We start from the raw sequence: 13977 nt of genomic DNA on the forward strand, positions 1-13977 counted from the left end.
CACAATCATCGAATCCAAATTCCCGTCAGTTGTAGAATACAAGTAATTTATATAATTAAGCTTCTTGGTGTTAAAAGTTAATTGGCTCAATTCTCATTCTAGACCAATGCATCGACACAGCCCAATCAAGAAACCCCCCTCGACTACATGATTTCAAGAGCTGTTTCAATGAAATTTATATCATATCATAGTAATTAATCTTTTTTAGATATTCTATCATTGAAATGATATTTTCTTCTATTTTCAAAATGTCAACTAGATCATCAGGCAAGGAAAACAAAGTTCTTTTTTCTTTTGTTTTATTGCAAATAAATATATGTTTAATAGTTAATTTATTATTACAGAATTGGGAAATTGGAATTTCTTTTTTATTTAAGAGATAGTTGTGAGATTAGTGTGGCCTATCATGATTCTATAAATTTTGTTTACCATAAATTTATTGTTAAATGTATTAATATTTGTTTTTGCAATGTTTGGTTGTATTTGCTGGAGATGTGTTTTTGTTTGATCCCATTCTGTTTGCCATAATGATATTAGATATTTTACAATGTTTGGTTTTAAATCAGAATGTGGAATCGCAATATCCGTTATGGGGATCTGGTGAACTTTTATTGCTAACATGTCAACCTTTTCATTGCCAATTATCCCTATATGACTGGGGATCCGGATATTACATTTGGATGGATATTACATTTATTTTGTATTAACTTATGTATTTTAATTTTTATATTTTTTATAAGTTCATTATTTATTTCAAATTGTTTAAGGACTAGTACAGTTGACAAGGAATCTGTCATTATGATATATCTTTTATTATTTTCATTTGTTAGTTGATCTAAAGCTAGATTTATTGCTTGAAGTTCTGCTGTATAAATTGCTGTATTATTCGGTAAATGTTGTAGGATATATTTTTTTTCTATAATAACTGCAGCTGTTGTTGAGTCATTAATTTTGGATCCATCAGTGTATATAATTATGTAAGTCTTGTAATGAAATAGAAATTCATTGACTATTGTTTTAATTATATTTGCATCTGTTAATTGTTGTATTTCGTTAGATAGGTGTTTATTGTTGGTTGGTTTAATCTCCATGGAGGAAAATTGTCTATTGATTTATTTAAAATATTATTATTGAATATTTTTGTATGAGTTTCTATTCGTAAACTGAAAGGTTTAATTGCCTAAACATCTTCTTATTAATTTATTTATAATGGGGTTAAGAATGTTTAAATAAGACTTTCTAGTGCTTCCATAGACTTGTATTCCGTAATCTAATGCTGATCTTATTTTTGCTTTATATCATATAATGCTAGCAATTTGTTTTGATTTGCTCCCCATTTATAGTGAGATAGTGTTTCAAATAGATTAAGAGGTTTGATACATTTTTTTTAATATATTGGATATGGGGGATAAAAGTTAATTTATTAATTTTTTTAATTAATTTATTTATTAATTTAATTTTCGATAACCATTCGATAGAGCCGCTAGTGTATTTCTAGTAATCATCCATTTTGTGTTGTATCTTTGTAGATTGTTGTCTGAAGGTTTTCGTTAGATGTTTTTTGTTGTTTGTTGACTGAATGCCTTCATTTGACGATATTATGAAGAACCACTCACGGACTAGAACGTTCTTGCTGAGTTTCAGATCACTATAAGAAATAAAACTTAACAATGTTTTCAAACACAAACAAGCAACCGCAAAACACATATTCACACACACAATTACATATAAATCAAAATATGAATAAGTAAATAAACAGATCAAAATGAAATAAATGAAAAAAAAATAAAATAATGATAAATAAAACAGCCCAAAATGAAAAATTTTCAAAATTTTTCCGATATCCCAACCAACGTACATCATCCATTAAAATGTGTCCTACAACATATATGTTACAAATATTTAGTTGCCAACAAACATTGAAACATCAACCCTCAAAATTTATCACGAAACAGTCCACAACAATTTCATTCAATCATTTTTATTAAATGGAGTCACATGATCAATTTTCCGACCACCAATTACTTCTTCAGCTAGCCGCCCTGTTCTGCACACACTGCAATATTGCGAATTTATTCAACGAAATACCATACAGCTGACTATTACAATGCCACCAACACACCCCTGCTGACAAATTTTTTAATCCAAATCTGTCGAATTTGAGTTAGTAATTAGTAGTTTTGTTGTTGTGTTACCATCAGTATTAACCTTTGTTCAATGTTATGATATTGAGAATACAGTTGAAAGGTGTGATCGAAGCTGTTGATTTGTTTGTTGAGTGTTGGTTTAGTTTTTTGTATGTGCAAAGCTTTTTTTATTTTTAACCGGATTGTATGACGTTCAAAGTTGATAACCTTGGTTTTGGCTTCCAGTTTGGCGCGCTAAAGAACCTCTCTGTGCTCGGTCAGCATATGATCCTTAATTCCACCATTTTGTAGATGCATTGTGAGTCTTCTGGAAAGAGACGTTCGAGTGTGACCAAGCTAAGTTTTTACAACACTGTATGGCAAGAAGCATGTAAATTGGTACACTACGTTGGTCCTTTCCAAAAAGTTTTTAGAACGACTGTTATTATTTCGGATGACTAAACTAGATGTCTGGTTGGTATTGTAGTATATTATCAGTGTTAGTTTATTATTTTGATTAACAGTTGATGAAATTTTGTTGTTGTGTTTCTTTAAATTTAAAGTTATCATGCTTATGCATTTGGTTTTAATAAAACGGCGGTATAACAACATTTCGTAGTTGTTTGGGTATTGGTTGTACTGGATTATTGATTTTGTCGAAGTACTTTTTTGCGATGATATCATTTTATTGTAGTACTTGTTATTAATTAATTGTTTGATGCGAATAAGTTCGGTGTGGAATATGTCGATATTGTATGATTGGATTGAATAATAAACAACTTTGTTTTTCTATTTGTCGGGACAGTCCGAGTTTTAATTTAGCATTTGACCAGAGTTAGAGGGATTAATGTATACCTAAGAAATCAACTGATTATCTTGTGTGACAACACTGTCAAGAAAGGCTAATTTGTTGTCATTACTGAATTTGACTAAATTTCAGATAAAAATTGTTTTGAAAAATATTTTTTCAATTTTAGAGGTCTGTCATGTAACATACAGCATACAACGAACCCTATGGTGATCCCATAGCAACGCCATCGATCTGAGGGTAGAACGACCCATCTGGAGTCGTGAAAGGGTTTCAGATTACACATAGTTTTAGCAATTCGATGAGTAAGTCGGATGGCATAACTAATTGTGGTAAGGTGTGATGATCGTAAACGTGACGGCAAATGATTTCAATAGTGTATTCCATCGGTACGATCAATCAATCAATTAGCATATAAAGCGCTATTTCCGCGATGTTCAACAGCGCTCCTCAATGAATTTTGTAAAAAGATGGGTTTTGAGATTTGTTCTGAACTTCGTAGGTAATGAAGAAGTGTAGCGGGGTTTAGCGGCAAGGTTGAGACGTAGATACAAATCAAAAAAATTTTATTCTGTAAACTAAAAACTATACCAAATAAATATACAATGTCAATAAAGAAAACCAAAATAAAAGTTAAAGTTCGAGGTTAGTGTGCAGACTTGTTCCTGCCAGTGCTGTGACCACGTACGAGCGGATACTGTTTCAACTTTTTCACTTGACAACAATGTAGAATTCTTCGAACACTGGTGTTATGTGGGGTTGACTCCTTCGGCTCCTGCCGTTTTCTGTACCAATATTGCACCACCTGTGCTTTACCCAACCGACAAACGTTGTTGTTACGTTGAAAGGCAACTACTTCGTTTGCCACCCTCCAACGCAACAAATAACTACTTCGTTCGCTACCTTACGTTTGTCGTCGTTGAGCTCGTAACAACCCCGTACCGTATTTCCAGCTCTCCCGTATAACCACTGACTAACCACCACACACGTACCAACAAATGAAACTTTTCCCAATAATACCTTACCAATCAACAGCTACTTCACCAACCACGTTTGCGTGTCTAATTTCTCACCAACAAAAACGCCAACTCTACCAACTAAATTTCTACAATGAAATTAACCAACTCTACCAACTAATTTTCTACAATAAAAATAACTAACTCTACCAACCAATTTTCTACAATAAAATTAACCAACTCTACCAACTAATTTTCTACAATAAAAATAACTAACTCTACCAACCATTTTTCTACAATAAAATAAACTTTCTTTCTGTCTGACGAGACCGGCCTTTATTTACCCGACGCGCCGTCCTACCCCGCAGCAATAATATAATTAAATGATGCGGCGCTCAACATCCACTCTTGAACCGTCACGACATACCTCCTCCTCAACAGTTGAATGTTCTACGGGGTAGAATATTCACTCCTGTGTGTGTCTGTTACTTCTCCATCCTTATCCGGCTTCTCCGCCAGCCTGGTGAGAAAGTCAGCGGCGTTCTTGTTTTCCGCGCGGTATTTGATGTGTATGTCAAACTCTTGCATGGCTAACCCTCACCTCATCAACTTTGAACTCTTAGGAACTACATCCGTTAGATACGTTAAAGGATTATGGTCTGTGTATACATGGATTGTTGACATACAAGTCCATCCTCTGAACTTCTGTAATGCTCACAAGATGGCATATGCCTCCTTTTCAATGGTAGCCCACCGACGCTGTGTATCCGACAGTTTCTTGCTAGCGAACGCAATGGGGCGTTCCTTTCCAAGACTATCAATTTGCACCAAGCAGCATGCCACCGTGTGATCACTAGCGTCAGTGATTAAACCAAACGGTTGGGTGTAATCGATGGTATGTAAACCTCCAACATTCTTCAGCTGATGAATTACTGTATCCAAACTACGTTGATGCTCTTGTGTCCACGTTACATTCCCATTACCTCTCCCTTTCGTCAATTCCGTTATGTTATCAAAAGTTCTGGCTAGATGCGGGATGAAATTGTGGAAGTAATTCAGAAATCCTATCAATTTTTGTACTTCCTTCTTCGTGGTTGGGGGTCGGGTTTGATGTAATTTCTGCAACTTTAGTGGATCCATATCAATGGTACCCGATCCCACCAAGTGTCCCAAAAATGGTATCCTGGTCTGTGCAAAACGACATTTTTCTATATCAAACGTCAGACCAGACTGCTCCACCACCTTAAAAAAGCGTCTTAAATGCATGACATGTTCCTCCCAATTATTTGCGTATACGGCTATGTCGTCTATGTAGGCCTCTGTGAATCCTTGCACATGTCTCGTTAGTTCCTTCGTGGCTCTTGTAAATGTGATACTGGCCGACTTCAAACCAAAAGGCATACGGGTAAACTCAAATAATCCAAAATCGCAAACAAAGGCGGTCAGCCATCTTGATTCCTTCTGCCAATAATCATTTTTAGCATCGAAGCTACTTATATATCGGGCTCGACTCACTTTCTGAAGCACATCCTGAACATCAGGTGTAAGAAAACCCTCTCCCTCAGAATGTCTATTCACATATCGGTAGTCAACGGCCAACCGGACAGTGCCATTTTTCTTCATGATGCAAACAATGGGACTGGCCATTGCACTGTTTGACAGAATAATGATACCCTGCTCCAACATCATCTTTAATTGCGGCGCTTAACATCCACCCTTGAACCGTGACAAGAAGTAGTCAGAGAAGTAGGTAAAAAGTTCCAGAGAAAAGGGCCAGAAAAAGCAAAAGCAGATTTAACAAAAGAGTGTTTAACACGAGTTAAGAAAACGATCGTAAACGTTTAGGTTCAATTAATATATCTGATAAGTACTTAGGAAATAATTTAGATTGAGACTTATAAATAAATGTGCAAATTTTAAAAATTAATCTATATTTTATAGGCAGCCAGTGCAAGAGAACAAGATATGGAGATATATGAGAAAAGAAAGGAGCACGAGCAACTAGACGAGAAGCAGAGTTAAAAGCTTTACTTAAAGGATAGAGTGTAGAATCAGGAAGACTATAATAGAGCAAGTTACAATAACCAATCCTAGGTAAGGCCAAAGAAGTAACAAAAAGGATAAGAACTTCTAGCAACACTATTAATCTGAGAAGAAAGAGACATACTAAAATCAAAGATAAAACTTAGACTACGAAACTTATGAGAAACATCAAGAGTTTAGAATCAGGTGAGATAATAGAAGAAATAGTAAAAGAAGGTTTAAATTTATTAAAACAAATTTATTCAAATTTACAAAAATTAAGTTGAGTCAGACCAAGCGATAATTGAAGAAAGACAAAGAGATAGATTATGAAGAACACTATTGAGATTAAATTGAGGAAACTAAGTATAAATATAAGAATCATCAGCATATAGTTGACTAGTGAAAAAAAAATTGTTAACAATACGAGGTAGTTTATATGTATAGAGTAAAATAGAAGAGGATCGAGGATAGAACCCTGAGGTACCCCGAAAGTAAGAGTAGAGGAGTTAGAAGTAGAATTATTGAAAACAACAAAAGGAAAACGATTAAAGTGATAAGAAAAAAACTTAGATAGATAAGAATCAGTAATATTAAAAGAGAGATCTAGCAGCCTCAAGAGAATAGTATGATCAACAGTATCAAAAGCAAAGGAAAGTCAAGAGCAAGAAGATTACGATTACTTTTGTCACTAGAGAGGTCTTAGTGGATCATTTGATCTGTGGGCTTTGACTTGACATTTCATATATATGCGACTACACACCCAGATTCATATATATGTATTTGGATGTGCAGTCGCCAATTATTAGTTTAAGTTTACATTCACTTTTATATCATCATACCGACCTTCACCTTTTAATATTATCCCGCCACTAAACACTTGTTTTTCTTGTCAAATGATTTTATTACCTGTTATTAATACTAGGCTCTGAAGATGGCTATTTGCTGAAGCCACGTTGTAAGCCTAGAACGACACACATAATTAGTAAATATGAATTAACACGGATTCGTGTTGTTGAAAATCTTACTAAAAACTAATTTACATAAAATGGGCAAAAGTATATATATATATGTATATATATTATATATATGGATTATGGTTAAAATTTTAACAAAACAGTTTTTATGCCTCTCTCTTTGCTAATTGTGTAATTAATTGTATAAAAACCAGTAATTGTAAAAATCCATGGTCGTAAATTATAATGGTTAGGGTTAGGGTTATCGTTGTGTAAGATTTCAACATTGTTCTCCAAGATTTGCCTGGTAATTTTAGTTTTGTGTTTCTCTATCATGTGATTCTTTATAGCGCCAATTTGTACGTGCATCGTGAGTCTTCTCAATAGCTTGATCATCGTCATAACAATATATTCAGAATTATGGTTCCCACACTCACCAATATTAAATTGGAACAAATATATTAGAGGCTATGATCCATTATCGATTCTGGCTTACTAGTGCAGTTGTTTTTCTTCATGAAAGATGAAGTTTTTCAGTTGGAGTAGTATATTCGTAGTTTAATACTATCGTTTTCGTTTGTTGCTTGAACGTTTTTTTCATAATTTTTTCATAATTTTTTAACTTTTTTAAATAACATTTCTTCTATATGTGTCACCAGAAAACTAAACCGCTTATCTGCATCATATCCTACCGTCACTCAGATATTCAACACACTCGATTCAAGACTGTTCAAGAAAGTAGAAAATAACAACAACCACGTCATCCATCCTCCGCTACCACCGATTAAAACTACAACACACAAACTTCGTCAACGCCAGCATAACTATCAAGTTGCCACCCAATCTATATATCAGGAAAAGACTTCATCTCAAGACACCTCAAACATATTCACACCCAAAAAAACTTTATCATTCACACGACTAGTTTTTATCATCGATCACCTCACTAACTCACTAAGTCATCATCTAGTCTATTATTTTGCTTTTTTATGCCATTACTTCATTTTATTGTCAATTTATTTTTTTTATTTATATCATTATTATTATTTATTATTTATTTTATTCTATTTTGTTTTACTTTTCATGTTTAAACATTTTCTTTCTCCGTTTTTTTATTTATTTACTTACTTAATCGTTTAATTTTATACTTTTGCCCTGCGTGCTGTAACAGTTTCTGCGTCTGTCAGATCCTTTTATTTTTAAAGAATAATTAAAAATTATTATGAATTTAACAAATTTTCATCATCGTCGTCATAGTAACTAATTTTAATTTCAAGTTTCAACGGTTTTTTTCATCTACAAATCATCAATAATTTTAACTACAACTACGTACAATTCATCAAACGTCAATTCTTTTCGTTTTCCTAAAATATGTAGAAAATTCATGTCTTTATTAAACATTTGGAACTCGCGTTTTACACGTTCATCAATCTCCAATAACCTTTCGGCTTTGAGAAAAAGACCTAGCATTAACAAACGCTTGGCCAAATTAAAAAGTGGGCTTGTAAATGCAAAGTCCGCTCTTCTGAACGACGTCATATGTGAAGAAAAAATTGACATTCTTGTCGTCACCGAAAACATACCATCAGATGCCCCACGGGTTGTTTTACAAAGTTTGGCTCCCATGGGTTACTTGTTTTTTTAGATCACAACATTGTGTGCTTCAACTCAACGCTTTTCAAACCATCATCGACTATCATCCATGACTGCCGTCGCAGCTTTCGTCGTTTAAATTACACGTCATTCGAAAATGACTTAAACAAAGTACTTGTTGATTTGCTCTCACAAGATTTGGAGGTCGATGAGTTTGCATCAGCTCTAAACACAAATTTAAATGACATCTGTCTGTCCTTGGTCCCATTCTTTTCACTACTCATACCTCTCCTATTTTTAATATTATTAAAACTTTTGGCTTACTTTTTCATCAATATGCTGACGAAGCTAAAATTCCCACCTTTAATCACATATCTCAGCTTGACAACTTAAATGCATTTACTATGGCCATAAACGATTGGCATTTATCAAACTTTTTTCGGCTAAATCCTCACAAATCTGAATTAATGTTTCTTGCCACTCCGCAACAGCTTATCAAATGTTCCCCTCATCACACGTTTTTGACTGATTCTTTTTTTTCCTCAACTTCTAAACTTAAATTTTTAGGCTTAACTTTTGACTTTTCTCTATCATGTCTTAGTTTTGATCAAATCTTGTAACTATTATACGTGAACTATTTGTCATATTCCTAATTTTCTCACTGAAGATATTACTTCTGCACTGGCTCGATGTTGGCTTATATCGCGTTGTTCACCAACTCGTCAACTTCGTTCGTCTTCATATACTCAGTTGCATCAACCATTCAGCAATTCATCAGTTATCAACAAATGCTTTACGTACAGCTCTCCTTCCATACGGAATGATTTTCCCACCATTATTCGTCAACAACTTACCATCAAACTTTTAAGGAAACGATTAAAGAACTTTTTGTTTATCCAGGCCTACGGAAACGTCAAAATCATTGTTTATCCAAACGTCCTTGAAGCTATGCACAGGATTGCATATAAATTAATATATATATATATATATATATATATATATATATATATATATATATATATATATATATACTAGCAGAGAGCAGATGATGATGATGAGGAGGAATTTTTTGATCGTAACCGTTCAGGCTATAAAGGAGTCCTGCGTAGAAATGTTTATAGTAAGGTTTCCAGAGGGTTTTGAAGCGAAGTCTTAAATGCGATTTATTAATATATAGTTACTTGGATTAGTTTATTGTTTCTATTACTGTTGACATTAAAATAAACGTTTGACAAAGTTTGCGTTTGAAGCAGTTGTGTCCATCTATCGAAAATCTTGAACCTACGGTATAACGAAAACTTTGTGTTCACCTATCGGAAATCTTGAACCTACGCATAACGAAAGCTTGACAATCGTTGGAAGCTACAACACTGGTGTTATGAAATATAGAGATCTTTGATGTTATAACATTGGTGTCAGAAGTAAGATTTTTGACAGATTGAAACTTTTCTGCAATAAAAAATGCCAGCATTAGTAGAACTCGGTACACAAATCTAAGGAAGGAACTACGAAAACGAAACCTCGACTCAAGAGGAGCGAAGACAGTTTTGATAAACCACCTAAGGAACGCTCTGATAAACAAAGTTAACGATCCTGAGGAGTTTGATTTTCCGGATCCTGTGGAAGAACTGATAACTGAATGGATAGCCAAATTACGAGCAGCCAATGGAAGAACAATACCTAACGAAATGACAATCGAAAACAACACAGAAATGGATTTGGACAACAAACCGGAGGAGCGAAAAATGTGCCTTATTATACCAGCAACAGCTAGACAAGATCCTGACATTATCCTACCAGCTTATTTATCTACGACTGCGACACACGTGATATCTGCGACGCACGTGTTAACTATGATGCACGTGATATCTGCGACGCATGTGATATTTGTGACGCACGTTATAACTGCGACAAACGTAATATCTGCGACGCACGTGATAACGGCGATGCACGTGATAATTGTGACGCACGTGACAACTGTGATGCACGTATTGTCGTGAAGAAATAAAGTTACCATAATAATGAAGCTGCTATCGAAGACGACAATGAAGATTTTAAACATATTCGAGAAGTTAACAGCGACGAAGACATGGAAACTTTTGATATGCAGTGGGATCTTACTCGTTTGTTCTCATCGATAACAACGACAACATTAACATTAAAGGCAACAACGATTTAAACGCAACACTCACCAACTGTTCAACCTTTGATGATGAATTAGATAAGACGTTAATCTGGGAAAGCATTAATCTAGAGATTAACGATGTCAGTGAAGACGATTCTAATGCTAATGCGAGTATACACACCGAACACAGATTGGCGACAGATGATGTTTTTGATTTTGAGAAAACCCTTCCAGTACTCGCTTGGAATGAATGCTTGATCCTTGTCTACTTGGACGATGACATCAACGATGGTTTCATTGCTGATGAGGATGAGTTTTTCATTGCTGTATCAGTAATCGAAAGAAAAGATGTCAGCGACAAATCTTACAACATGCATCCAAGATACCCGTCTGGTCATTCTACACCTCGTAAGCACAATAGAAAGATATTACTTGCTCTAAGTGCCAACAAAATCAAGAAGGGACCAGGACGGCTACCTATGACTAGAGAAACCGAAACAGGGGAAATGCGGTATGACCTGAAAAAAATAACTCAGGTATCAAGAGCAAAGACCAAATTTGGTTGTACAACCTACAGCGCAGAAAAAGGCAATGTCCGGCAAAACTCCCAAAGAATTGGAATGATCGGTACAAAAGAGACCGGCAAAACTCCCAAGGAATTGGAAGTTCGAAATTACAAGATTATTAACAAGATAAATGACGTGATCTACAAGACCTGTGGTCATAGAAAAAATGGACAAAGATGACATTTGTCTATTTGAATAAACTATTCCTATCTACCGAAATAAAGAAGTAACGCCTATGTTAAAGACCAACAGGCTAAAGTGGAGGTAATGATCAAATTGCACTATATTATTTTCAGAGAGGTTTTAAGCGAAGTTTTTAAATGTGATTTATGTAGTTTCTTGGATTAGTTTATTGTTTCTATTACTGTTGGCATTCAAATAAACGTTCAAAAAGTTTGCGTTTGAATTAGTTGTGTTTATCTATCAGAAATCTTGAACCTATGGAATAACGAACACTTGACGATCGTTGAAACCTACAACATTGATGTTGGAAATATAGAGATACTTAGTTATAACATTCGTGTTGGTAGTTCGAGCGTCAGGGTGACATCAATATATACATACACTCGTTTTATTTTTTTCAGTATGTACATCAAGGGCCTCACTCTTATTTTTTGAACCTGGGCCCTTCACAGTATATGAAGGGCTTAACTCCAACTACGCCATTAGTTGTTACCGCCTGGTAATTGAAACCACTGATATGAAAACCTCATGAACCTCATGTCATCTTCTTGCACTACGGGATCATTGAGTTTGCCCCATTTCACCAGGTGGCGTAATCAAGTTAAATGTTTTGTTTATTAAAACATTCTTGAATTGTGTTAAAATACATAGCTTTGATTCATTTTTACAAATGGGTGAATTATTTGAAAAAATCATTTTGTCGGATATCATATATCAGATTTCAGTTTTCCTTGTTCATTTCTTTTTAAATTTTAAATGTTGTGAAAAGTTTACTTATATTTGATGAATAATAAAAATTTAAAAAAAATAATGTGAATGATTAATTGATAATTATGCCATTATAATTATAAATAAAAAAAATTAAATTAAGATAATATTCATTAATTTATATATAAATATTATTATCACCAAGGGCGGATCCAGGAAGTTTGACTGGGGGGGGCGAAAATTTTTAAATAAATATTTTGTAATGTTGAATATATCCATTTTTGATTATAAATTTTAGAATGTAAATTAATTGAATAATATAATGTTTTATGTTTACTTTGATTTATTTATAATTTTTATTACAAATGATCAAAGGGAAATTATGAACGCACCCACGCGGCAAAATACACTTGAAAATTTTTTGAACGCTTCTTCCGTCTGATTTTCATTTTAAAAATTCAAATTTGAGTTGCGCTAGTAATAGTACTGTATAAGTATCATAATTCATAATCATATTTTCAGTTTTTTTTAGAAGATTAATTTAAATATATATGGATCGTTTTGTGAAGCGAACTAAAAGGGCACATCCACCAGGTTAGATCACCATACGATATGAATTTGTTCACTAGTAGCATAGAAATTGTTAAATAAGTGTTCAGAGTTAAGTTAAATTTAGTTTATTTTTTTAGAACTACATGAAGGCGATAGTTCCGATAATCATAATGAAAAAGTGATTGTTAAAAATGATGAATCATTTGAGCAAGTAGCTTTGCACGATAATGACGAAGATAACAAGATAAAGAATAATGAAAAAGTCTATCAACAAATGGATTTTGTACACAATAATAATATTGGACTGTATGTGGGCAGCAGTAATAAAACAATTAATGATGATATAAAATTTGAACTTCTACAAAATCCATGGAAACCAGAATTTGGCTACAAATTTCCGTATTCAAATCATATTAAAAATGGTAAAAATGAAAAACGGTACATTTTGAAAAGTCACTTGGAAACATTTAATGCATGGTTGACATACTCGCATGTGGAACAAGGTTTATTTTGCAGGTATTGTGCTCTAATGGCTGACACCGGCGGTATTAGTCATCAAACGCCATTGCAAAAATTAGTAAAGAAACCACTTACATCATTTGCAAAATTATTAGGCAAAGATGGTGATCTCAGCTGTCATGAACAATACAGGTATCACAAAGAGTCAGTTCAGAGGGGCAATGATTTTGTCAAATCATACCAAAATCCATCATTTGAAGTTGTTAATCAACTCTATTCCGCAAGATATCAGCAAATGAAGGAAAACAGAGAAAGATTGAAGCCCATAATTAAATCTATTATTTTTTTGGGAAAACAAAATATTCCTCTACGAGGACATCGAGATGACGAAAAACTTAATATAAGTACTAATGATGCAGGCGATGCTGATAATGATGATGATGAAGATGATGAAAATTTGGACAATGACATGCTTAATGAAGGGGTATATGGTACCGGTCCAGTTAGAAATGAGGGTAATTTCAGAGAACTACTTCAGTTTAGGGTCGATGCTGGAGACCATGTTCTTGAAGAACATTTAAAATCATCTAAATCAAATGCGACATACATAAGCAAAACGATTCAAAATGAAATCATAACCACAATTGGCGATATTATTACAGATACTATTGTACAGAGAGTTAAAGCAGCCAAATTTTATTCAGTTTTATTTGATGAAACAACTGACATATATGGTATTGAGCAATTGTCTTTGAGCTTACGATATGTTTACAACGGCCAGGTTAGAGAAGATTTTGTTGCATTTGTGGATTCTCTAGAGGATGCATACAAAGATATAGAATCGGAACCAAAATTAACCGGAAAAATGTTAGCCGGCTCAGTGTTACGTTTACTAAAAGCGCTAACTTTAGATCCACAGCATG

At 33.9% G+C, this 13977-nt stretch overlaps 1 protein-coding gene across 1 annotated transcript; it reads left to right on the forward strand.

Moving 5' to 3' along the window:
* Positions 1 to 9515: 9515 nt before the first annotated feature.
* Positions 9516 to 11332, forward strand: HELRODRAFT_179113 (hypothetical protein; the record flags this gene model as incomplete). Its single annotated transcript, XM_009027961.1, has 5 exons — positions 9516 to 9586; positions 9930 to 10431; positions 10489 to 10570; positions 10626 to 11122; positions 11243 to 11332. 5 exons carry the CDS (start codon positions 9516 to 9518, stop codon positions 11330 to 11332), a joined length of 1242 nt encoding a protein of 413 aa, XP_009026209.1.
* Between the last annotated feature and the right edge of the window lie 2645 nt (positions 11333 to 13977).

Source organism: Helobdella robusta (genome assembly GCF_000326865.2).
Source record: "Helobdella robusta unplaced genomic scaffold HELROscaffold_52, whole genome shotgun sequence".
NCBI lineage: Eukaryota > Metazoa > Annelida > Clitellata > Rhynchobdellida > Glossiphoniidae > Helobdella > Helobdella robusta.